The sequence below is a fragment of the Chinchilla lanigera genome, unplaced genomic scaffold (genome assembly GCF_000276665.1).
Source record: "Chinchilla lanigera isolate Chin_1 unplaced genomic scaffold, ChiLan1.0 scaffold00002, whole genome shotgun sequence".
In the NCBI taxonomy this organism is placed as follows: Eukaryota; Metazoa; Chordata; class Mammalia; order Rodentia; family Chinchillidae; genus Chinchilla; species Chinchilla lanigera.
In genome coordinates, this window is record NW_004955403.1 from 880,028 (window position 1) to 905,181 (window position 25,154).

At 47.8% G+C, this 25,154-nt stretch overlaps 1 protein-coding gene across 3 annotated transcripts in view; it reads right to left on the minus strand.

Moving 5' to 3' along the window:
- The window catches only part of Sgol2 (shugoshin-like 2 (S. pombe)), a 26,252-nt gene that overhangs the window by 674 nt on the left and 424 nt on the right, over nt 1-25,154 (minus strand). Inside the window, exons 1-8 of one of the 3 annotated variants that reach the window (XM_005373248.2) lie at nt 25,025-25,120; nt 20,464-20,592; nt 18,668-18,843; nt 16,812-16,889; nt 11,069-11,154; nt 6,973-7,205; nt 2,618-5,500; nt 1,401-1,551 (exon numbers count right to left, since the gene is read on the minus strand). In XM_005373248.2, the coding sequence (XP_005373305.1) occupies nt 1,401-1,551; nt 2,618-5,500; nt 6,973-7,205; nt 11,069-11,154; nt 16,812-16,889; nt 18,668-18,843; nt 20,464-20,590 (3,734 nt within the window). In that variant the 5' untranslated portion in view covers nt 20,591-20,592; nt 25,025-25,120. Of the gene's footprint in view, nt 1-1,400; nt 1,552-2,617; nt 5,501-6,972; nt 7,206-11,068; nt 11,155-16,811; nt 16,890-18,667; nt 18,844-20,463; nt 20,593-24,877; nt 25,004-25,024; nt 25,121-25,154 lie in introns of those variants that run through there. The other 2 variants (XM_013511911.1, XM_005373247.2) reach the window with 2 other exon arrangements.

Consider the following 25,154-nt stretch of genomic DNA (forward strand, 5'->3'; position numbering starts at 1 on the left):
GGCAGCGCCTCCCCTGCAGCCCGTGCCGGGCGGGGCGGGGCCCAGGCTGCTCGGCCGAGGGGGGGTCCCAACACTGCCGGTGGCTGCGGCGCACTGGGATCCAGCGGACACTGTCACGGGGGACAGTGCGGCATCCCCCTGAGGACATGCGTTCCACGTCTCGGTACAGCCATTCTTTAAACAGCCCCTGGTCCTTTGCTTCACTCTTTCTCCGCCCAGCCCTGCACCGCTGCCACCTGCCGGCCGTGCGTGCGCACTGCACCTGTGCGCGCAGGCGAAGTAGAGGGCTTTCTGGGCCGGCCGGGCGGACCCCGCTGTCCCAGGGCGGGGTCTCCGAAACACTCGGCCAGACCAGGGCCTGCACGCAACACCTGCACGGGGTGTGCGCATTTCTGCAGGAACCAAGGACATCTGAACGGACTGGCTCTTAGATGACAGTAGGAATTACTTCTAAATTTGCTACACGAGATCATTCTTGTCTAGTTTTGTTAACTTTGTTAAGAAATTCGTATTTTTTAAGAGTTACACAGAGAAATGTTCTAGGAATCAAACACTCAGTATTAGGGATTTGCTTTTAAAAATACACTAAATCTGGACACAGTGGTGCACTGCCCATAATCCCAGCCCTCTGGGAGGCTGAGACAGGAGGATCACAAACTCAGACTGGTCAACTTGGCAAGACATCCTTTAATTAATTAATAATAAATAAATAAATAAATAAATAAATAAATAAATAACAGACTGGGGATATAGCTCAGTGTGAAGGCCCCAGAGTCAATCCTCAGCATGGCCAAACAAAACAAAGCAAAACAAAACAAAACAAAACAAAACAGAGGAAGCAAATGTAGCAAAGTGCTGGTACCCACTGGGCCTGATACCCATAGCGACTGTGCAATCAGGAAGGGAACAAATAAATAAACAACAAACAAATAAAGAAAACTAGAGTGAAGCAAAGGGCCAGGGGCTGTTTAAAGAAATGGCTGTACCGAGATGTTGAACGCATCTCTCTCGGGAGATGCCGCACTGTCCCCCCGTGACGCTGTACACTGGATTCCAGGGCGCCGCAGCCAACGGCAGGGTCAGGGCCGCCTCAGGCTGGAGGTGCCCTCCTCTCTCGGCAGGGAGTATATTTGAAGTTTTAAAAAATACAAAAAAGGAGTGTTACTCTTTGAGAGCAAAGTACACAGAAACCACAACAACTTCTAGGGAACAAGGTGGGAAATAAATAAATGGGTAAGTACATCACAGAAGACACCGTTAAAGGTCATAATTATCAAGTAACAATCTAAAAGTGACCACAGCAGGGTGGGGACTGAGTGGGATTAACTGACTGAGGTCCAGCCCCGCTGTCGGACAGCACAGCTTGTCCACACCCAGGCCGCCCCGCCCTGCACACTTGCCTTTTGAGACTGGGCTCCTTCAGGCTGAGCGGCGTGCACCTCCGTTTCTTGCTCGGTGGCGGGGAAGGCCCCTCTCCTGACTGGCACGCAGACTTCGCGGTGTTCCTTGGAAAGAAGCTGGTGTTTGTCAAGTCCTGTAATGTTCTGTTACCTGCAAAGGACATTTCCACAAACACTTGTGATCAGATAAGGAGTAAAGTGCTGATCACTGGCGGCCAAGTTTAGAAATTCACAGGCTTAACATTTGACACAAACCATCACAGAACCCTGCAGCGTTTTTATTCTGAAATCACATCAGCTGACAAAAGTTCTTGCGAAGTTTTGCACTGCGGGAGGGCAGACTGTGCTGCCCGAACCCCGGCGCTCCGAACAGACACTGAAGTCCCTTTCCACGCAGAAACGTGAGAATTGGTAGAGGAGCTTCTAACATTACAACATGTTACAAGGCCTCTCGGCCAGAACAAAAAACCAAGCAAAAGCAAAAAATATTCTTAGGCTGTCATGTGAAAGAAAGGAAGTGGAGTCAGTGACGTTACAGGGCAGGATTTCAAATACAGACTTAAAAACCCACGGATTCAAGTGAGTCCGCACAAGGGAAACGTTGGCTGTCCTCTTCCTGGTGACCTTCTTACCCCTGCTCTTTCTGACTCTGCTTTGGACTTTCTGCAGTATTATTTTAATAACTGGGGTAGATAAGTAGTGAACACTTACCTGTCGCTCAGGGCCTACTCTCAGGAGTTCTGCAAACTCTTCGAGTCACACCCCGGTGTATCTGCACGCCCACCTCACCGCTTTCCCCTCTCACGTGCCTTCTGGGGAAGCACCGTCCCCTGCCCAGCCCTCTACACCCCTATGAAAGGGCTTTGACCACACTACATACACGCTGTTGGTTTAAGAAGCCTGCAACTATCTGGTAAAGTAAAACAGGGGCAGCTCATTACATACATGTAAAACAATCAACTTCTCCCAAAACTTGAAAAGGAAGTTCACTGCTTGAAGCCGCAGCACACAGCTTCCTGGCAATGGCCAACCTGCTACGTGGGTTCTGAACGCCACAACACGCCACTGTCTTCCCCACGTATTAAACTTTTAACCCCTTGGTGCTGTGTCTGTAACTCATGACACACACACACACACACACACACACATGTACTGGTTTCAAGTCCCACAGTCGCACTGATCCCGACAGGAAGCACACAACTCGAGTGGCCGCCTACCTGCCTCGGGCTTCTGGGCTCTCCGGCCCACACTGGCTCGCACCTCCTTTGTCTTCTCGTGCCCGTCACCTCGGCCCTGACGGTTGGGCGAGAGCTCAGGGGCAGAGTGGTCTTTGATGACCAGGATTTTACTAGAAGAAACACTCTCAGGCGCTGAACCCTCAGAGACACCATCAGAGGAGCGCTGCACAGGAGGCGGGTGTATCTGAGAAAACGGCGGAAGCACTTTCGTGTAACAGTCCAGCTGGGCGCCGACACTCCTGTCGCTCCCGCCCCCGTTTTCCTGGTCCGCGTGCTCACCGCCAGCAGGCCTCCTGTGAGCAGCGAGGGGCGTGAGGGCCAAGGCTCCCTTGGAGCGCGGAGGACGCGCTGTGGAGGTCTTCCCCCGCTTGGCTCTGGGTGTCGCCCTGGTCACCTCTGTGGCCTGGCACTGCCCGGCTTTCCTCGCTTCCACCCAGGGAACGTCGCCTTTTGTGTCTGGAGTTACGGGGCGCGGCCTCTGAGGCTCAGGCTGTGCAGCCGGGCCCTGAGCGGTACACTGGGGCCCACTGCTGCGGTGCGGCCCGCTGGCCTCCGAGGTGGCGGGGGTCTGTGAAGAACCGGCCGATGGCAAAGGCAGCGTGCTCTGAGCTCTTCTCAAAGTGCTCCTTGCCTTGCCTGATGACTTCCTCCTGTGCTTCTTAACCAGTTTAGACGGATGTGGAACCACATCATGGTGGATCTCCACACAGGATTCGCCGACAAGGCCTTGTGGGTCGAGTCTTGGCTCCGATTTACTGACTTTAAAATCGAGATCTTCTGAGTAGCTTTTCTGGCCATGTACATCATTATCGATACCCTCACACACCTGGATCATGTCAGAAATTATCTCTGTCTTCCGATTTACTTTCTGCCTAGGCTTCTTACTTGTTTTTGATTCTTTTTGCTGAGGAAGTTGCACACTGGTGACACAGCTTTTCTGGGTCTCGTAGTCACATAAACTTCCATGATCTTTGGTGGGAAGATCAACTGTTTGAAATTCACGTGTGACTTCTGAGTTCTCAGAAATGATTTCGGCATCTTTCTGGGTGAGAGAAGCAAAGTTATCCTGTTCTAGCGCCTGCAGGCCTTGGCCCCTGCTCACACAGCTGCGGGTGGGCTCAGAGATTATTTCTGCACTTTGATGACCCTTTCCTCTAAGCTTCCTTGCTTCGGAATCATTCTGACACGCTGTCTGCACACCACGGATCTGCTTTTTCACTGCTGAAATGTTCTGAGTTTCGTAAGCACACAGCTGCCCACTGTCCCAGGTGGGAAGAGCAGGGGGCTGAAATTCATTCAAGTCTTTCGGGTCCCCAGGGATGGTTTCTCTCCCTTTCTGGGGAAAGGTAGAGTTCCCTTTTTCTGAGCAACACCAGCTTTTGTCATCAAAATGATTCACTTCAGAAATTATCTGTGTCTTCCGATTTACTTTCTGCCTAAGCTTCTTATTAATTCTGGACTCATTTTGCTGAACAGGGTACATGGGGGTGACTGGATTGTGCAAATCCAGGAAGTTCTGGGTCTCATGATCACATAGGTTTCCATGATCTCTCATGAACGGACTGAGTATCTGAAAGTCTTCTGAAACGCCTAGGTTTCCAGAGACAGTCTCTTTACCCACTTGGGGTTGGAAGAAGATGCTCCTCTGTTGGGAGGCATGCACATCCTGACCATTGTCCTCATACCTCTGGTTTACCTGAGAAATTATTTCTGTCTTTCTGTTTACTTTCTGCTTAAGCTTGCTGACTTTTGATGGACCCTGCTGGGCAGGCTGCCTATCAGTGACACACGTTTTCATCGTCACCATGTTCTGGGTCTCACAGGCACGTAAGTTTTCATTTTCTTTGGAGGAAAGATCAGCTGTCTGAAATTCATGTGCAACTTCGAGGTTTCCAGGAACGGTTTCTATACCCTCTTGGTTTGGGAATAAGCAATCTTTTCCTAACTTGCGAATCACAAATGTCTGCCTGGAAGCTTTACTTTTACTTCGTGGGATCCCGTTCTGGGGCTGGTGCACGCCTCCTGCTCGGGTGGCCCCGCCTGCACGGGGGGAGGAAGAGGACGCCAGCCCCTGCTCGCCGCCCACAGACTCGCCTTCCTCCTCTCTGCTGCACTGGGCACCGTGCCCGTCCGCTGGGCCAGAGCCCCGAGGAAGGGTCGTTTTCCTCAGTGGCTTTGCTGGAGGCAGCTGTGCAGCACTGGGAACAGAATCGGCGTCTCCCGAGTCCCCCCTGCCACCTGTGAGCGCACAGCTTCCCTCCGGTCCACTTTCAGCCTGCCCCTCGGCGTCCACGCCTGCGCTCATTTTACATCTTTTCTTTGGCCTCTCTCTCTTTGTCTCAGAGCTCCGGTCTCTCACCTTCCTGAGCGCCTGGCCTTCAGAATCACTCATCTTCTTATTGCTCGTACGCCTGCTGCCCCGGGAAACGGTGATGATTGTGTTGGCATCGGTGGCTGTGAGCTCCATGTCAGCTCCGTACACGGTCGCCTGTCCCTGGGGGTCCCCACCACCCTGCACGTGCCCTGCGCTGTCTGTGCGAGGCTTCTCGCAAGGTGCAGGAGGGTCCTGCGGGCCAGCAAGGCCTGGCGGGTTTCCGGGCACTGTGATGCTTTTCCCATTAGCACAGTCCTTCGTCTCCATTCCCCAGCCCAAGGCTGGACTCAAACTCCGCTGCTGCCCCGAGCCTGCCCTGCAGGGCACACCTGCAGGAGGGCTGCCCGAGGCCCAGCACGACCCGCGCTTCTTCCTCGCTGTCACGTTACTCAGGGACAGCTTCTCCCTCCCATGGCTGCTGCACAGGTCACTGGTCATCTCATCCACTACAGCATGCTGGGAACTTCGGTCTAAGTGGGAATGGCTCTCTATAAAATAAAGGAAATACAAAATTCAGAAATAAGTAAAGAATCTCATAGGAGGGTTTTTCATTTTATTTTTTCAATTTTTAAAAAATTCTTTTTGGCTGGGCATGGTGGTGCATGCCTATAATCCCAGCACTTGGGAGGCTGAGGCAGGAGGATTGCCACGAGTTCGAGGCTAGCCTGGGCTACATACTGAACTCAAAGCCAGCCTAAACTATACAGCAAGACCCTGTCTCCAAAAAAATTTTTTTGGGGGGGGCAGGTTCTTACAGTGTAGCTCAGGCTGGCCTTGAACTCATGGCGGTCCTCCTGCCTCATTCTCCTGATGCTGGGGTTACAGGGCTATACCACTATGCCTGGCAAACCTTTGAAGAATTTGTTGGTTTTTGAGACAGGGTCTTGCCACATAGCCCAGGCCAACCTTGAACTTGCTATGTACCCCAGGCTGACATAGAGCTGACAATCTTCCTGCCTTAGCCTACTGAGTGTTGAAATTACAGGTATGCACCACCATGGCTAGCTAGCAAATCCTTATATTACTAAGATCTATGCAGATAGAAGTGAATTAGAAATGACCCAAAATGTGACTTAGAAATGATTCCCAAGTCACACTTTACATGCGACTCTACGGGAAACAACACTGCTGAAAGCTGGCCCGGCCATGACAGTGGAGGTGCTGAGTGCAGTCACATCTGCGTCCAGAGGAAAGGGACAGCCAACAAGCCGAAGGCGCTGGTGAGGATGAGCCGGGAAAAGCCCAGGCCACTCACCGCTCGCAGGGAGGAAAAGTAACTCAGCGCTAAGCCGGGCAGCTGCGGTTCCACAGCCACACTGGCTCACACATTAGCAGCACACGTAAACGCAGTGCAAGCTTAACAGGTCTGAGTCTCAACTGGTTCAACTTTGTGTTTCACCAGTAACTGCTTGTAATCCTGAAAGTCACTATCCCCACTTATGCCACCAGTTTTCAGATCTACGAAAGGAAAGGTGAGGCCAAGCACACATTTGGGGCCTTTCAAACCACAGGCTAGGAAACCGAGCAAACCTCCCTGGCCTGCTCCTCCCTCAGCCCTGGCCCTGTGAGCGAGCGCACAGCACCAGCATCTGGATGTGGTTTTCTCTTCTTTCCTTTTGTGATTCTGGAGTTGAACCCATGGTCTTCCCACTGAGCGATGTCCCAGCCCTTATTTGCAGCTTTTATTCTGAGACCAGGTCTTGCTAAGTTGCCCAGACTGGGCTCAGACTCGTGGTCCTCCTGCTGGGATTCCAGGTGTGTGCCGCCATGTCAAGCTTGCACACTTACTTTACACTAAACTTAAAGTTTAACCAGTAGTTTTAAACGGTGGAAGTCAGCAAATCTGTAACAGATCTAACTCATTAACTGTTTACATACACACATCTCTAGTTGCCCTCAATGAGAAAGTGAATGTAACTAATACTTACACTCAAAATGAATTTTTAAAACAATCTCTCACCTTTGGAAGGTACAGTGACACTAGAAGAAACATGCTCTGCATCCTCCGGACCTTGCATGTTCCAACTGTTTTCTTTAAGAAATAACGTGTCCACAGTACGCTGAGTTGGTGCAGACTGCCTTACAGATCCTGAAGACGGAGCGTCAGGTGACACCCTCGGCGCAACACTGCTGTCCCTCGGTGTTTTCTCTTTGTCATCATCATCATCATCATCATTTGAAGGTAATGGAACCCTAAAGCCACGAGGGAAGGAAATACGGAACTCTGCATGTTACAAAACTTACAACGCAGAAAGAAGCAGAGGACAGCTCTGCAAAGCAAGGGCATGACGGGCACCTGCAAGCCAGCACTGTGATGCCTTACGTGAAAGAAACACGTTCTTTAGAACCTTCAAAACCCCACAAAAAACAGAAAATCTGAATATTCCTATGTGTCTAGTAAGGAAACTGTATGCTATAAAAGGCTTTCCACACAAAAACTGCAGCCCCAGATAACTACTCTCAAGCAAACACTTCCAGAAGACAGAAAAATACTTATCAATTCATTGAACGTGACCAGTGTAGTGTAAACACCAAAACATGGAAAAATATAAACCATTTTTATACTAACCTGCAGGCAAAAACTGTTTTAAACAACTGGCAAATTGGTTTAATTCTCAAAACCAGTCCTTATAAGTCACCGCAGGAAGAGAAAAGCATTAAAAACTGATTACACTAACAGAAAAAGGAAAAGTAGTATCTTCTCAATAGTGATAGGAAATACATTTGATAAAAATCCCACATCCATTTATGAAGAAAGTCTTTGCAACCAGAATGCAAAGTGACTCTGTAACCTGACAAAGACGTGAGGACACCCAGGAGACAGTAACACAGTCAGTAACTGGGACACAGCTCTCACCACTTCCACTCAACACAGAGCAAGTAACTAGTGCAATGAAGCTGGAAGAAATAAAAGGCCTATGAATTCAGAGGTGTAGGGAGAGAAAATCATCCTTATTTATAAATAATAAACTATATTCACAGACTACAGAAAGGAATGCCCCCCGAGAAGCCACTAGAATCAATAATCAAATTTCTTGGAATAAGGCCAATATCTGGAAAACAATTGTATATACAAGCATCAAGATGAAAATAAAGCTTAAGAAACAGAATGCCATTAAAACCTAAATAAGTGGGAATAAATTGAGGTATACAATAACTGTACAAAAAATTGTAAGACAGAGAAAAAACACAATATGAAAGTAAACTGAGTGATACAACATGTTTATAGATGAAACAGTATTTTATAAAAAGTCAGTTTTCTCCAAACTGAGCTACATTCCATACAATTCCATCCAAAATTCTAGCTTTATTTGTGTGTATAAATTGACAAGCCTATTCTAAAATCATAAGGAAATGCAAAAAGACCCCAAAAGAGTCAAGATAATACTGAATAAAAAAGGATTAAAAAGACGACTCACATCTGAAATAGGGAGACTTGCTAAAAAGCTAGTAATTAAGATGGTTTCACTTAGAAACAGACCCCAGCAGAGCAGAGAAAGGACGGTGTTTCCCACAAGTGGTGCAAGATCAATGGAACATCCTCACAGGAAGAAAAGAACTGTGGTCTTCCCTTCCATCACACCCCATTCTCCAGGCAGGCTGAGGACACAAACATGAAATGGAAAAGAAAACTACTTCTGGAAGGAAAGAGAACATCTGGTGACATTGTAAACAATGAAGATTTTTCACAGAAAGCAGTGATCAAAAATTGCAAAGGTGTGGAGTGGGGAGGAACACACACACACACACACACACACACACACACACACAATTAGATTTTATAAAGAATTTCTATTCATCTAACAATGCCATCGAGACGATGAATAGGCAAACCACAGAGTAGAAAGAAATACGTTACACACAAAGCATGCATATGAAGAACAGCCTAAAAAAGGGGTAGGAAATCCAATAGACAGAAAACATATGAACAAATGCTTACCTTTTCTTAGTTACCAGGGAAATTAAAATCAAACCTCAACTCAACACCACTACACACCTTCTGTGCACTGATGCGCACAGAGCTGCTAGGAAAACACCCTACCTCTCATTCGGCGCTAGCAATGCAGATGGGCCTAGTGAGGGGCTGACGCGCAGCCTTCCAAGCGATGTGCCGGGTCAGTGATGCCCACCCAGCTCCCTGCTGCTAAGTGTGAGCTGGGCTGAGAGACGCTGCACCGTCGGCTGGGACTGAGAAAGAGGCAGTGACGTCCCAGGGCAGGAAGGCCCGCCGTGAAAGCTGAGGCTCTGACCCAGAACACAAGATACTGCCTCAAACTGCGTTACGCAGATTCCTCCCAACCTAGAGGCTCTCTGCTTCCAGAGTCCGGAGTCTGGTGCTCCTGCTGCGAACCTCTCCCCACACACTGCAGAGGTGCTGCTGTGCCCCCTACCTGCCCCGGCTCACAGCACTCACGTCCTTCCGCCATCCTCACGGTCACTCAGCTCCGAGCCCTCCTCTCTTCACGAGTTAATACAGGCTGGGCCCTGGCTCTAGGCCTTTATTCCCGTCAGCCACTGTTCCAACTGGACTTAGGACTCCCTTGGTTCCCCAAACTGCAGATACATCTTTGTCTCTTTATTCTTGCCATGGGATGCACTCTAAGTGGTAGACTGGAATTTACTGGCTAGAATTCCAATAATTTTTTCCTGGGATTACAAATATAAACTCCTCTGGACCATGACGAGATCCAGGATCAGGCTCCGTATAAAATTCACTTAAACGTATGAAGCTGGTGCATGGTGGTGCACACCTGTAATCCTAGCACTTGGGACACTGAGGCAGGAGGATCACCATGAGTCTGAGACCAGCCTGCACTACATAAAGAGACCTTGCCTCAAAAACAAATAGAAAACACATGACTTTTTCTGGAGAGCAAGCTGTTGTTCAACTCATATGGCTATGTCACTGGATTTTTAAAAAAGACTTACAGAACTACAAAACAATTAAATGTACTATTTCAAAGCTACAGTACTTAAAATGTACTGGACTGTATATAACAGGTACATCAATGGATAAAATTAGGATAAATAGTGACACAATAGATATGAGCTTTTTTTTCCTTTTTACTATGAAAAACAGACATTATTTTAATATATAAGAACCTTTACTGGTTTAATGCTTTTACTCAAGGCACTTTTGTGCCTTAAACTTGTAAGTCATACAACAGACCCAACACTGTCAGAAAGCAGGAGAGGACTCAAGTCCATGCTGTCAGCTCCCTGAGCGGTTTCACTTCTCTAGGCCTCAGTGACTGGCTTTTCAGGTGTCACGCAGGGCACTTTCTATGGCTTATTATTGAATAAATCAAGAAATGAGAATCTTAGTAGGAGAAAAGCAAGGACCAAAATCAGTCTTAAAGCTTGGGCACCTGCAACACAATGAAGGTAGAAACAATTTCCCCAGAAAAAAACAGACTAAAACAAAGAATAGAAATGAAAAGTAGAAGGGTACTACAGATGACCCTGGTTACCGCACTGAGGGCTGAGTTTCTTTGGGGCTGATGTACACAGCCTGCACACTGACCCCACAGACCTTAGGGGGCAAGGGCGACAAACCCTCCTGGTTGTCTGGGCACGCAAACCCTGACTGGGTCATGGAAAACTGCTCTGAGGAGCTCAGAGTGCACCTGTGTCTGCACCTGCTTGCCTCCCCTCCCCGCCCCTCCCCTCTCTGCCTGCGTCACCCTTCCTTCCTTTCCTTTCTCTTTCTCCCCTTTCCTCCCTCCCTCCCTCCCGCCTTCGTTCCTTTCCTCCCTTCCTTCTTCCTTCTCTTTCCTTTTTCCTTCCTTCTTCACTAGAGGTATTCATGAGAAAGCCAAGTACTACTTCAGCATTCACAACTGAATTTTATGAGAACGTCTGATTTCTTTCACTGTTGCAAAGTTGGCAACGCAACTGTTGCCGACACGTTATTAGAAATAGATTTCATTACTTATTTTTAAATGTTTTTCTGTGTTTCAAGACAGCACACAAAATTAAAACTATTAACAGTCCAATCTACCCTCTTCCACACTGTAAGCTGTAAGTCAGTATTCACTGAATTCTGCAGCAATTACCTTGCGAATGGAAGACGTGTCAGCTCGCACTGTCTGCTGGGTCGTTTCTTCTTGCCAGTGGACGGCAGAAAGGAGCTCTGATGGAACTGGTTTGGGAAAGAACAAAGAAACCAGAGAGAAACAGGTAAGTGCCACGTTACTCTGGGTACCACAGCGACAGCGCGGCTCGTTCCCAGGCCAGCCTCCGAGGGGAGAAGTGAGAGCAACGAGCTGGAACGGCTCCAGCCCTCCCTGACCTATGGCGCTCGCGCCAGCATGTGTTCAGTAACTTCTCAAACCTTTTTCTATGCATGAGAATACACATGTGTATGTCTACACGTCTATAAGATCTTTACACTTACATAATTAGGTTCTTTCACACATTTCTAAAATCCAAAGACCAGGTAATATTACTCATATTTTTGCTGTTTTTCAAATTTTCTGACAGAAATATGTTTATTAAAAAATTCTTAAAAAGACCAGGCAATGATGTACCACAGAGCCGTGCCGTGAGGTCACTCTCACAACCAGGACAGGGTGCCGAAGCCTAAGCTGCGGAGGCCTGAACTCTGCCCCCACTGCTACCTCCCCGTGTGGCATGGAGGGGGATCTGCTCACACAGAAGAGTGAGGACACTCACAGTCCCTGGACAGGGCACACCCAGGACATGCAAGTTCCAACAGAAAAGCACTCATCCTAACAGGACCAGGAAAACTGATACAACACAAATGCTGAAATTATCTGACATGGATTTTAAACTAAGCAACATAAAAATGTTTCAGTAAGCAATGACTAATCTGTCCAGAACGAAAGAAAGAATAAGACTCAGAAAAGAACCAGTGAGTCAGCGAACAGAATCAGTGAAGAACCAAATGGAAACTCAGGACCAAAACATACAATAATCGAATGAAAATTAAAATAAAACTTCAAGGACTCAACAGCAAAAACAGAGAGGAAAAGTCAGTGAAGCAGAATACAGAACAGAAATTACCCAAACTGAGAAAGAAAAGAGAATTTAAGAGATGAACAGTTGGGAGACGCATGGGCAGCACCTGATCAAGTACAGCGTCCCCTCGGAGAGGAGATGGCAGGGCTGGGACAGCCGCAGAGCCGAGGTGGAAACGCCCCAAGCTTACCACAAGTCCGAGAAGCACAGTGCACCCCAAAGGAGATGAACCCAGGGAAGTTCATGCCAAAACTACCCATGTCAAATTCTCAACTAAAGACAACAGAAAAAAATTTGACAGCAGTAAGAGAGAAATGGCATCTTGTCCACAAGAGTCATGAAGGAATGAGATAGGATGAAATACATATTCACTCAAAATTAGAAAACTAACTCAAGCCACAGAAAGGCAAAGAAAGGACTTCCTAAAGATAAATGCAAAAATTAGTAAACTTGAAACACTAAATAGAAAATTCAAAATAAATTAGATGATTCTTTTAAAAGAATAAAATAAAACAGGTATTTATTACAGACAGTTTTCTAAGGACAGACAATTAAATAAAACTGACACAGAAGGACTTTTCCGAGGGACCAATCCCTGAGCTCACCAAGAGCCACCTCTCTTCCCCACACCCGGGGCCAGACAGCCACAGCAGAACTCTACCAAACTTTCCAAGAAAATGAATTTGGAAACTATCATTTTCTAGAGCACAGGGAAAGGAAATTTCCAGGTTTTTTAGGAGCTTAGAGTATATTATGTTTTTATCAGTGCCTAAACACAATACTGAAAGAAAACTACAGACAGCTCATTTACTCAAAAAATAGAAAATCCTAAACAAAATTAGGTGCAAAAATAATTCTGCAGCGGATTAAAAGAACAATGTATCTTCTTTGTGTGTGTGTTTTTGAGACAGAGTTTCACTATGCAATTCAGGCTTGCCTTGAGCTCACTTTGTAGTCCAGGCTGGTCTTGAACTCGAAATGATCCTCCTGCCTCAGCTTCCTGAGTGCTGGGATTATAGGCATGTGCCACCATGCCAGGCTCAACACTGTATCATTTCTGAAGTTATTCCAGAAATGCAAAATTAGGAAAACTACTAAAACTACTAGGTAACCCATATTAAGACACTTAAGAAGAAAACTACATGACCATTATGCTAAACAACTGTTTCATATTACTTAGCATTTTTTACTTAAAAAGCAGAGTAACAGAGGGATTGCAGGGTAATACACATACTGCTCTTCGAAGAAGACAAAAAACTCAGTGTGGTGTATCTGTAGCCCCAGTTCCTCAGAGGCTGAGGCAGGAGAGTCACTTGAGCGTGGGGACTCAAGACTTCATTTCAGAAAAAGAAAACAGAACCAAACCACACAAAGCCTCATCCTCCCTTTTTCCTTGTCACTCCCTCCTCCCCTTCCCTCTCTTCTCCCCTTTCCTTTCTTCCTTCTGTCTCCTTCCCAAGTCTTTTTTTTTTTTTTTTAATTTAAATTTTGAGACAAAAGTCTTGCTAAGATGCTAAGTCATCCAGGTTGGGCTTGAACTTGTGATCCAGCCTCCTGCCTCAGCTTCTCAGAATGCCTTATTCTTAGTTGGGAAACATTGCATTCTACTATATTTTAGACTATTTTTCTGGTACAGATAAAAATCCCTGCATGCAAGGAGTGTACGTTCTGGTGGGATACAATAAGCAAAATGAAGGAACAAAATTACGTGTTTTACAGAGTTAAGAAACATTAAAGCAAGGAAGCAGGACATGGGCTACGGTCACAGCTGTGCTCAGCGGGGAGTGGCTGAAGAAGCTGCCTGCAGGGACTGCTGAGCCAGTGTGCCCGGCAGCCTGCACACAGGGAGCTGCTCTCTGGTATCAGAGGAATGCAGGAAGCCTGCGCTGACCAGGTCCGAGGGCAACAGGAAGGGACAGTAATAAACAACGGAGGAACCAGCAGGAGCTTCAGGGTTCAGATCACACTGGGCCAAAGTCCTGGAGGGTTTTAGGCAGAGACAAACATTTTTGCTGTTGCTTTGAGACAGTGTCTTACTATGTAGCCCAGGCTGGAACTTGTGATCCTCCTGCCTCATCCTCCTGAGTGAGATTACAGGCATGTGCCATGGTCCCAGCAGAGACAGGTGTCAGGTCGCTGTGGCTGCCATGCTGAGAGCAGAGCCGCAGAGGAGGTGCTGGGCCCGGGCTGAACGCTCAGGAAAACTGGATGGGAAGAGGGTGACACCGAGGGGTCAGACGAAGGGCTGGAGGGAGGGCGAGAAGGCAGGGTGACACTTCAGACGGAGACTCTAGAGGAGCTGGCGCGGTGGTGATGTCCACACGGGCGGGCCGCGGGCCATGCCCTCACTGTCTGGAGAGGGGGAGGCGGCCTAAGCAGAGACCGGAGAAAGGGTTTATTCAGGGAGAACAAGTGCAGACTGAGAAGCAAGAACTGAGCCTGGGGTACTTGGGAGAACGAAGAGGAGCCAGCACAGGGGCTATGAGACTTGCCCAAGTCCTGAGAAGGTCGCTGGGAGAGCTGCGTCCTGTCAGGGGCTCTGCAACCCTCACCCAACAGGAGCGGCTCTCGCGAGCAGCTTTAGTGGAAACGGGCGACAGTAGCAACAACTCTCCAAAAATTCTGCTGGAAAGGAAAGAAGCAAGAAAGAAGCTGAGAGGGAAGGAAGAAGTCCTTTTGCATTTTTAAGATACGGTGCAACAGAACTTTTTATCCTGATGGGAATAACCTAGAGAGGAAAAAATTAACACCAACTGACAACCCAGCGTCCCCCAGCAGGAGCCTGGTGGAGCCAGAGGTGCGTTCTGAGGTCACGGTCTGAGTGGAGGCATGCGCGTACAAGGGGTGCGGACGGTCCCAGGAGAACGGCCCCAGGCTGAGCAGAGTGCGCCTGTCTGTGTGTGAGGAAACTGAGGAAGTATTTCTGCTGTTGCCTGCTTTATGTGAAGACACAAAGGCTGTGGCCTACCTGAGATGGGGAGAGAGAGAAGCACCTGGAAAGGGCAGAGCCTGACGCGAGGCGTGTCCCGGTCCAGGGTGCCTCCTGTCCTCCAGTGTCAGTCGCACTCTGCTCCCCTCCCACCCGCTCAGTAACCACACAGGGTCAGCCAATCGTGATGCGCAGCCAGAGGCAGCGGCCAGTGTCCAAAACATTCTGACAAGGGAGCCGAATACTGGCCACACAGGCTGACACAGCTCTGGTCTTCTTACATGAGGACACTGTGTTTAAACTCACAACAGCCCTAAAAGTGACCTTCAGAAGTTCATGAAAGGAGGGATTTGCAAAAAACTCAGAAAACAGGAAAATACTCCCATGATAAAAAGTAGCATTTGTTGCATTCTTTCTACTGTCAGAACACATGCTAGCCAAATTTAACTCAGAACTTCCTGGATGTAACCATTATCCACACCTTGCCTAACAAACAATGAAAACTTCAGGTGCTTACATTCCAGGTCACAGGCGCAGCGGGCAGCAGGGAGCAGCAGGGCCGGGATCCGAGTACAGGAATCTCAGTTACCTGCCACCCTGAAGCACTACCTGCCTCAGAATCTAGGAGGAATTCATCTAAAATTGAGACTTCATGAATGCTGCTTTGTTTTATATATCATGCATATTTTGCCTTCTCATTAGTAATTCCCTCCCAACACTGTTTCTTCTATTTTACATACTTGAATTAATTTCACTAGTATTTCATCCTTCACCCTTCTTTCTTTTTCTCTTTTTCTTTTCCTCATTCCAAATGGTTTTTATTGATACTGTTAATATTTTGTCTGGCGTATGTTTAAATAATTTTCCCAGTTTGCATTTTTTTTTTATGTTAATGACTTTTAACTCTCTGAAATCTTTCCATTTCTGATTTCCTTTGTGGTTATCCTTGTTTATAGAATGGCTTCTTCAACCTACTTCAATTTATTTTCATTCTCTTCTCAGTTCTTATGACTCCTTTTTAATATTTAAATCCACCTAGAATTACTTTAGAGGGTGGTTTTAGTAGAAGCTGCCCCTATTTCCATCCCAACTAGCTTTTTTAAAAATTTATTTTATTTTAAAGAAAGTAGTAAATGAGAAACAAACAAACAAAAATATAGAACAGTAGCAGCATACCAGCATCATGAACATAAACAAATCAAAGCAAGAACATTCAAAGTGATACAGGGTTTCCAGACAAAATAATATGAAGCAGCAGTGGTTGTTACATTACATGTCGCTATCCTCAACTACATTGCTCAGATTACCAGATGTAAGAATGAAAGACTGCTCAAACCATGAAAGAGAATAAGAAAATAATTCTTCGATAAAACATTAGAGATAATACAGAGTTTGACTAGACAAGATGGCAGGAGTTCACCATTGTAATTCCAGTGCATATTGTTACCTTCCAATCAGTTGCTCAGCCAAGTAGCTTTTCAATTCTGCCTAGCACTTTATTTTAGGATAATACCAACTCTTTCCTCATCGGAAACACTATCTTCCACTAACCCTCCATGTCTGAGTCTGCTTAGGGCCACGGTGTCCCACTGAGCTACTGAACTCAGACCCCACTCTGTGGCTTCCCAATCTGTGATCCTGAACTAACACACTCTAAATTCCAGTGACCTCATTAGTAAGGTGTGGGTAATCCTAAGAAGACCTGACTTTTATGTAGTAGTGTCAATGATCAACAATATAAAATGAGAAGTACTGTTCACCAGTTAAAATAGATACTATCCTTTCTTTGTACAAAGTTTAAAATACAAACCTCTAACCTTGACCCTGCTTAATCTCAATTATCCTCAGTAATGCTACAAATGACACTACTCACACAAAAATTTACTTACCTCAGAAAGATTGCTCATCTCAATAGCAGTTATCAAGTTATTGCTCAGGAGTGATTCTATTTCTATAAGCTTCTTATTCTGTTCAGGTAAAATAAAGACCTCTTTTAATCAGTTAAAATTTGGAGTTTATTCTAACCATACATTTATGTTTGAATTTGTTTTTTTAATTTAATTTTTTTATTTTAAAGATAAAAGAACAAAAACATATTAACAAACACACATGCATTTACAAAATAACCCCAAAACAATACAAGCAATACAGAATTTCAGATAAAGTGATAGGAAATTAAAAATGGTTGCTGTATTACATATTGGTATCTTCAAATTGGTTACTCAGATAAACAAATATAGGCATGTAAGATTGATCAAATACTTGAAACATTAACTGTTTCTTTCAATAAAGTAATAAAAATCAGTAGTACAACTATGTTAGCTTTCCTGTGTATACATATATCCATGTTTTTTCCCCTTCTTTCTTTTCTCTTTTCCCTCATCCCAGCTGTTCTTTCCTTTTGAGCAGTTTCCTTCCCTTTGACAGTATCTATTGTACCTCCTAGATTTTATTCACTCTTTCAGGTTCTTACACTAGTGAGACAATACAGTATTTACATATGCAGGTCTGATTTATTTCACTTATGAGTATGGTCTCTAGTTGTGTCCATTTACCTATAAAAGCCTCAAGTTTACCTTTCTTTATAGCTAAGTAATATTCCATTATATAAAAATATCACAACTTTTTTATTCATTCCTCAGTTGATAGGCATTCGGGCTGCTTCCACGATTTAGCTATTACAAATTGGGCTGCTATAAACATGGGTGCATATATATTGCTATGATATGATGTTTTCAATTCTTCTGGGAAAATGCCAAAAGGGAAATAGTTGGGTTGAATGGGACCTCTAGCCCTAGTTTACTGAGGAATCTCCAAACTAATTTCCACAGTGGTTTCACCAGTCTACCCTCCCACCAGCAGTGGAAAAGGGTTCCTTTTTCTCCACAGCCTCACCAACATTTGTTATTGGTTGATTTCTTGATGATAGCCATTCTTACTGGGGTGAGGTGGAATCTCAGTGTTGTTTTAACTTGTATTTCACGAATGACTAATGACCCAACCATACATTTATGAATACTCTCTATTGTGATCACTCTGAGCTAAAAAGGGATTATACTTAATACTCCAAACAGCCACACAGGTACTCATACATATATCAACAGATTTTGAATGCTACTGAGATAGCAATTATAAATTTTCCTATACTTTTCTCTCTTCTCATAAAATATTACATGGCAAGTAAACATAGTTGGACACCCACAGGAATTTAACTTTCAAGTAAATTTTTCCATTTTTCCATTTTAAATTAATTTTTGCTTATGTCAGATTTAAATGTGTAGTTGCAGTCTAGTTAATAACCGTTTGCTCTCACTGCCCATTCTGTGGACAGACCTGAAGCTCGAAAGAAAAGCACCAACTACAGCCTCCACTCAACTTGGCTTGTGGCCACTGAAACGCTAAGATTAAAGGGCAACATGAACCCCCTGGGAACTCCCTCCTTGTAATTTACTGGAAGAATTTTGCTCATTTTTTAAGGTACTAATGTCCCAAGCATTGCTAATGATGAGCCCTTGTCAATCACAGTATTTTATCCTGGTTTACAGAAAACACAGGCGTTTTCAGAGTCAGACTTCAGGAACCTGTTTGACAAATGTTTGTCCTTTAAGAGATTTATGTAACGCTGACTTTCAACAATCTTTTACAATAGGCAGAGATAGGAAAACCACTTTTAGAGTTTCTATAGTAATATAGTTAAAAGATTTCAATTGTAAGTTAGAATTCAAAAACATTGTGTCTTACCCACCAAGTTATCCAGCTTTAGTTGGAGAAAGGTATTCTTGAAATTGAGTTTCTCCACTTCTTTTTGCAATAGCATCTTTTCAGTTGCAATTCTTCGAGAGTTCTCTTTCTCTCTACTGAGAGCCTGAGCTAATGCTCTGTTGTTATGCTTTAGGGAAATTTTGAAAATAGAAGAATTGTCTGCAAAAAGATTTTTAAAGAGTTAATAATGAACTTTAACAGATTTTTACATCCCATAGTAAACTACGTCACACAAAATACATTTTGCTTTCTAAGTCTTAACTGCAAGCTGTAAAATGGAGGTCAATTTGGAGAATATGCACCCAGAGTTTGAAGCTGAAAACTAAGAGCCAGGCAGGTGAGCGGAGCTGCGGGAGGGGCAGAGCGTGCGTGAAGCACGTCAGGAAGGACCGGCCTCGCGCGCAGACCCGGTCTTCCAGGCAGTGACACCGGCTACCGCACTGGACGCCAGATGTACAAGGCCCACTCTCCTTCTTGCCTTCTACCAGAATGCAGATGGAAAAGTTGCTCCTGCGTCAACACCCGTCCTAGAAATGACAGTTTCTGTGGCTCCAGAACCGAGCTATACAGTTCCTGCGCCCAAATGCCATCCTTTCTGCCTCAACTGACAGGGAGCACCCTCGCTGTGCCTTGACGGGGCACTGAGACCCCGCGGGACCGCCCACCACCAGCCCAAAGGCCCCCCTCTCGAGGCATCCACTGAAACCCATGCTTGTCCTCTTCTCTTTAAAGTGCACACAAATGTGATGTGAATCATTGCTGAAATGCCCCTCCGCTGGCAGCAAAGAAATTCCAGCATGAGTTCTCGGTTAAGCTAGCTTTAAACATATTCTGTCCCTTTAGTACACTTAAAGCATAATTGTACTTTCACCACTTGGACTACAATCAATGACATTCCATCAAATAAAAGTAAATTTCACAAAATGTAGCATTTTTTAATGAACACAGACATTTGGGTATCTGAAAAACACAGTCCACAAAACCACTTTACCTTTGGGTGAGCATGGTTTCAAACAGCCCTGGCTGGCGTTGCCAGAGGAAAGGGACTGGGTTGGGGTCTCCAGAAGCTGAGGGGCAATGACATTTTCGGCTGCGCTGCACAATCGAAGCACTCTGCTCCCTAGCAGCAGGCGTGCACGGTCCTGCCAGAGCAGAGAGCAGCACCATGGGAGGCGGGCTACATCCAGGCCCCTGAGACCCTGGCAGAGGCAGCACTGTGGTCTGGACCATCAGAGGTGCGGCTGTCCAGCTGTCATTCCTGGGGGATGCGACTGCAGGACCCTGCCCTGCCCCTCGCACCATCTGCAGAGGTCATGAAAACTGGTCTTCCCTCTTCCTTTTTGCTCTTCTCACAGCTCCAGAATGCTCGATCCCCCACTTCCTCAGGGCATGGTGCCTTTGTGGTAAGCCCTGGCTACAGCCACCCTGCAGCCCCCGTCTCTGCCCACCCTCGGCTGCTGTCACCCAGTTGCCCCACAGGCCAGAGTGGTTTCTGCTCGTTCAGCTCTTTTCCTGAGCAGTCATGGTGCACTTTTCTGTGCAGGAAAGGAGCTGGCTTCCCTGGGCTGTAAAGCTCATCCCTGTCGAAAATGCAGCTGTCACCCAGAGGGTAAACCGTGAGAGCAGCCAAAAGGAGCCTAGGGCACAGAAAGGACCAATGGAAAAAAGAGCCTGGCAACACAGTCACTTGAGCAATTTTCTCTATTTGACAAAATATGGTAGCGAACATATCACTTCTCCAGGAAAAAGTACAAATGTGAGTGAACTAATGGCACTTACTTATTATTTTTGTTTTGATTTTTGAAGCAAGAGAAACATTCAAGGTAGTCTTCGAAGCTCTCTTGTCTTTCACACGCCTCTTGATTGCGGAGGTCACCAAGTCAGGCCTCATCCCCGGAGACTCCATCGCTGAAGGGAAAGAAGAGAAACGCCGAGAAAGGCAAAGTTATAAAAAGAAAGGAAAGGGTGCAGTACTGATTAAGACAAGTGAAAGGTAACAGACAAACGCATCCTAGAAAGCAACCAGTGCGACTAAGATATACTTTGTGCCTACATATTTGGCAAACCATAAAATTTGAAAGTAGGAATGAAACCAAAAGTAATTTAAAGCAGTATCTGCAAAGGTAAATGATGTGTTTTCATCCATATCCAGGTGGGGGTAGGAGCTGGGCCTGGCAGGATACGTGACTCGATGCTGTGGGTATGATGCAGGAGGTGAGCCTGAGACAGCCGTGAGTTCAGTGCGCCGAGGCGCTGCCGGCAGAGGGGAGGGGACGGCAGGGCGGCAGGACTTCTAACGTGCCTGTCAGACCCGTATGTATGCATCAGGCCTGGAAGTCTCATAGTGGAAATGGAGGACCAGAACACAGTCACATCAGAACATGACAAGAGGAACTGCTGCAAAGCACGGCACACAGGAGTGGTGAGCTCAGTCTGGGCAGGGGAAGGTCCGGAAAGGCTCACACAGAAGCTGTGTGCCAACGTGAGCTGGGCTGTCAGTGCTATTCCCCAGCCTTCCTTGACAAAGCTGCCCCTGCCAGCTGATCCTCAGCCTGCCCCTCCACCTGCCTAACTCTCTGACTTTCAGGGTCCACAGCACCCAGACTCCCAGGGAACCTTGTCCCCCGTGGCCTACACAGCTCCTGGAGGCTGGAAAATGGCTCCAAGATACCCAACTCTTCGAGGACCGTGTCTATGGACTGGTGAGTGGATCCTCAATGGGGAGATCACCCTCAGTACCACCCTACGAGACGCGGGAGGAGCTGAGAAGGGAGTCTGGCTGTCCCCAGCACCAGAAGGGGCTGTGCTGCAGACTTGGGACACCAGGTTTGCGCCTCAGCCTCTGGAGCCATCTCGTGTGTGCTGTGTCACGGCAGCCACAGGGAAGGACAGTCTCCGTGTCTTCTCTCTAGTCCTCCGTACACTTGTCAGTGGCCAGCAGAAATCCCACCCCGGGCCTTCTCCTCCGTGTCCCCTGGGGCCTGAGCCACCCCTCTCCGAGAATGCAGGCCACATCCTGCCCGGTGGGGGGTGTCTCCCCAGATCCCTCCCATGGCTTGCACGCCCATGTTTGAGGGCCTTCCGACCTCTTCCTTCCCCTCCCCAACCCCCGCCTGCAGCTGCCGGTCAGTCACCATCGGAACCACCCTGTGCCTCCCGAAGTTGCCGTCCACACCAGCCCGGTCGCTGCTTTGTCAGCTTGTGCACTCACGCCGGCACACCTGCTGAGACAGCAGCTCCCCATGTCCACCTGGCGTGCACCTGCCTCCGCCCTCTTCCCACTGCTGGGTGGGCCAGCTCCCCTGCAGGGCCACGCCCCCTCCTTCCCCCGCACTCTTCCTCTCTGGAGCTGCCCTGCAGAGGCCCTCACCACCTCCAGGCTGCCAGCGCTCACGGCCAGCCCGGTGCTCACCTAACTTCACCCTTTCAGGTCTATATGGATTCAAAAGGGTTAATTTCTCCGTCCTTAAGAGCCCTCTTTGCGGCTTCCAAAGCCCCAGGTCCTGGCAGGTCTTTCCCATGGAACCACTGCTCCTTCCCAGTCTCTTACAGGTTCCTCTAACCTGTAGAAGGTGCTCTTCTGGACTGCTGCTCTTTGGTTACACCACATCAAATACCAGTCTCACTTTTCTCATTTATCTCATAAATACCTAACACCCAAAATTAAAGGAGAAAAAGTTTATTTCAGCTTGAAGTCTGTAAGCTGTTTCCGTCCACAGTCCGCTGGCTCCCATGAGAGGAGGCAGGCAGAGGGGCCTCATAGAGAAGAAACAGTCCACGGCTGGCAGGCAGGAACCAGCAGTCCACCTTCCTTCTTTTCCCCTTCCATTCCACCCAGGCTACAAGCCACCCACATCCAGGACGGGGCTTCCCACCGTCCCCATCCAGAGCTATCTACATTCATTTATTTATCACCTAGATCCAGGCACCCTGGAAAAGCCCCACCTGGGAGCTCATGAGGCTTTAGGGGTACATCAAGATACAAGCCGTAACAACCACACAGATGCCAAAACCTCCAGAATGTACATCTTCAGCTTGGATCTCTTTCCTAAGTTTTCCTGGATTCAAATGGTGTAACTGGCCAGGCATGGCACATGCCTATAACCCTGACACTCTGGAGGCTGTGGAAGGAAGATTGCTGTGAGTTCTTCAAGGCCAGCCTGAACTGCACAGCCTGTCTCACCGCCCCCTCACCCACAAAAAGGCTAAACTGACTATTCCATGACCCACTCAGACAACTAAAATAGGTATAACAAATGTAGCCTGCCCACACCTGCTTCCCCAAGGGCTTCCCCACTTCCACTTATGTCAACTCCATTCTTCCAAGTGCTTTTGCCGAAGCTCCCTCTCACAGGCCAGTTAACCTCTGCAATATACCAGAGCTGACCCCTTCTTCATACACCCAGCGCTCCCACGCCAGTCCAAGGCATGGCCAGTCTCCCCTGGGGCTCTGCAACAGCCGGGTCTCACTGCTTCCACAGCTGCCCAGCCGATGCAGCTTAGTCTCCACATCCAAGCACTGTCCTCCCCAGTGCTCCGACCCCTAACGCCGTTAACACGGTCTCATGGTCTTCCACCCTCTTCCCTTCTCTCATCACTCTGATTTGAACTATTCCTTCTCTCTCCTTAGCTCACTGTAGTCACTCCAAGACCTAAATATTCCTGCCATAAGCCAGGCACTCTTCAACCTCAATCTTTGCTCCCCTATTTTGAACTCTATTTTACAACTTCTTCTTCCATAATACATAAACAGCTCATTCATTCTACTCCTCCAACCTCGCATTCAGATGTCACCTTCCCCTCCTATGTTTGCGCACTCACCCTTCTCTATTTTCCTGTTTCATTTAAGTCACTACAGAACTTGTCTAGCACACTACAGAACTTAGCTTATCGCCTGCCTTTCCCCAAGGTCGTGGATTTTCGTCTGTTTCGTTCACTGGTATGACCCCCAGCTTACAGGACAGTGCCTTGTGAATGATGAACACAGTAAGTACTTGTAGGTAAGTCTTCAAAACTAAAAAGTCGTCAGTCATCAAGATAGCAAAGGGAATTCCAGGGAGAAGACACAGCACGTGTAAGTGCATGGAAAGAGAACATTAAGAAAATACAAGTGGCTCCTTCACGCCGGAACACAGTCCCCGTACTTCCCTGCTTCTTCCATGCCAGGACACTCTGCCTCCAGCGCGGCTCCTCCCAGGCTCACTGGATCGACCACGATGAAACTTTTGTATCTACCCTTCCTGTGCGGAACAGCTCATTGCCATGTTGTTAAGTCCAACACAGTCCTCAAGCTACCCAGCCTACGCACAGCACTCAACACAGGTCACTGCCGTCTCAAGTAGTCTCTTTGCTGGGCTTCTGAAAACATCACATTCTTCTAGGCTTGCTTTGGCCTGCTGACCACTTCTCAGTCTCTCTTGCTGGTTATTCTCCACCTGTCCCCTCTCACCACTGGAGTGACCCAGGTCTCAATCCTTGGGTTCCGCGTCTTCTCGGCTACCTCACCTCCCTCAGGCCACCATCCAGTGTCCTGGCTTTCAAGTCCAAGTGCTGGTGATTCTCAGTTCCCATTCCCAATTCCAGATCAATCCGTCTGCCTCCTCATCTCCAATTTCAGCGTCTACAGGCACCTCACATTTAGCCTGTGCTCAGCCTTCTCTAGGGCACACCCGCCTCACCATGTCTTCCTCACCTGGCTTAAAGGCAGCTCCAACCCCCCACTTCTCGGCCAGAAACTCTCCCTCCCTCTGCACGGGACCCCTCGATTCTCCCAGGAGAGGACCCAAGGCATCCCTCATACACATTACTGCTACAGCCAGAGCTCTGAAAACGGCGTTGCTGCTGTCACCTCCTCCCTCACGATCTACTCTCAACCGGAAAGATCCTTTTAAACTCAAACAAGTTCACACACTCCTGTGTTAAAAACCCTCCCTGGCTTTCACCTCACTCCATCTCCACAGGCACGGCACCACTCGGCCCTGGGCTCCCCGCAGCGCCCCGGCGGTGCGCCCCACTCTCCTGGGCTCCCGCGTTCCCGCTCCCTCCACCACCCCTCCTTTCACGCAACCCGGCCCGCCGGCTCCCTCGAGCCTCCGCTCAGACGCCACTTTCGGAACGCGCTTCCCCAGTGCACAGCGCTTGGCATCGCACAGCCGTCCCTACTCCGCCCCGCGGTTCACCGCCGTCTACGAACCACAGCAGCCGGACGCTTCCCCGGCACCGTCCGCGCTCTTGAGCACACGCGCCGGAACGTCGGTTTGGCGGGCGCAGAGCGTTTTCGTCCCGTTTGCCTGCTGCCGACGCTCAGCGCCTGGCACAGTGCCCGCCAAACAGCAGCTACCTGGAGAACACTGGCGGGGAAACGACTCCGGGGACGCAAGAACCTCCCAGCAGCGGCGCAGACCCGGCCCCCTCCGCGGCCCGCCGCCCAACAGGCCGCGCGCGGCGGCGTCTCTCCGGGCGACCGCTCC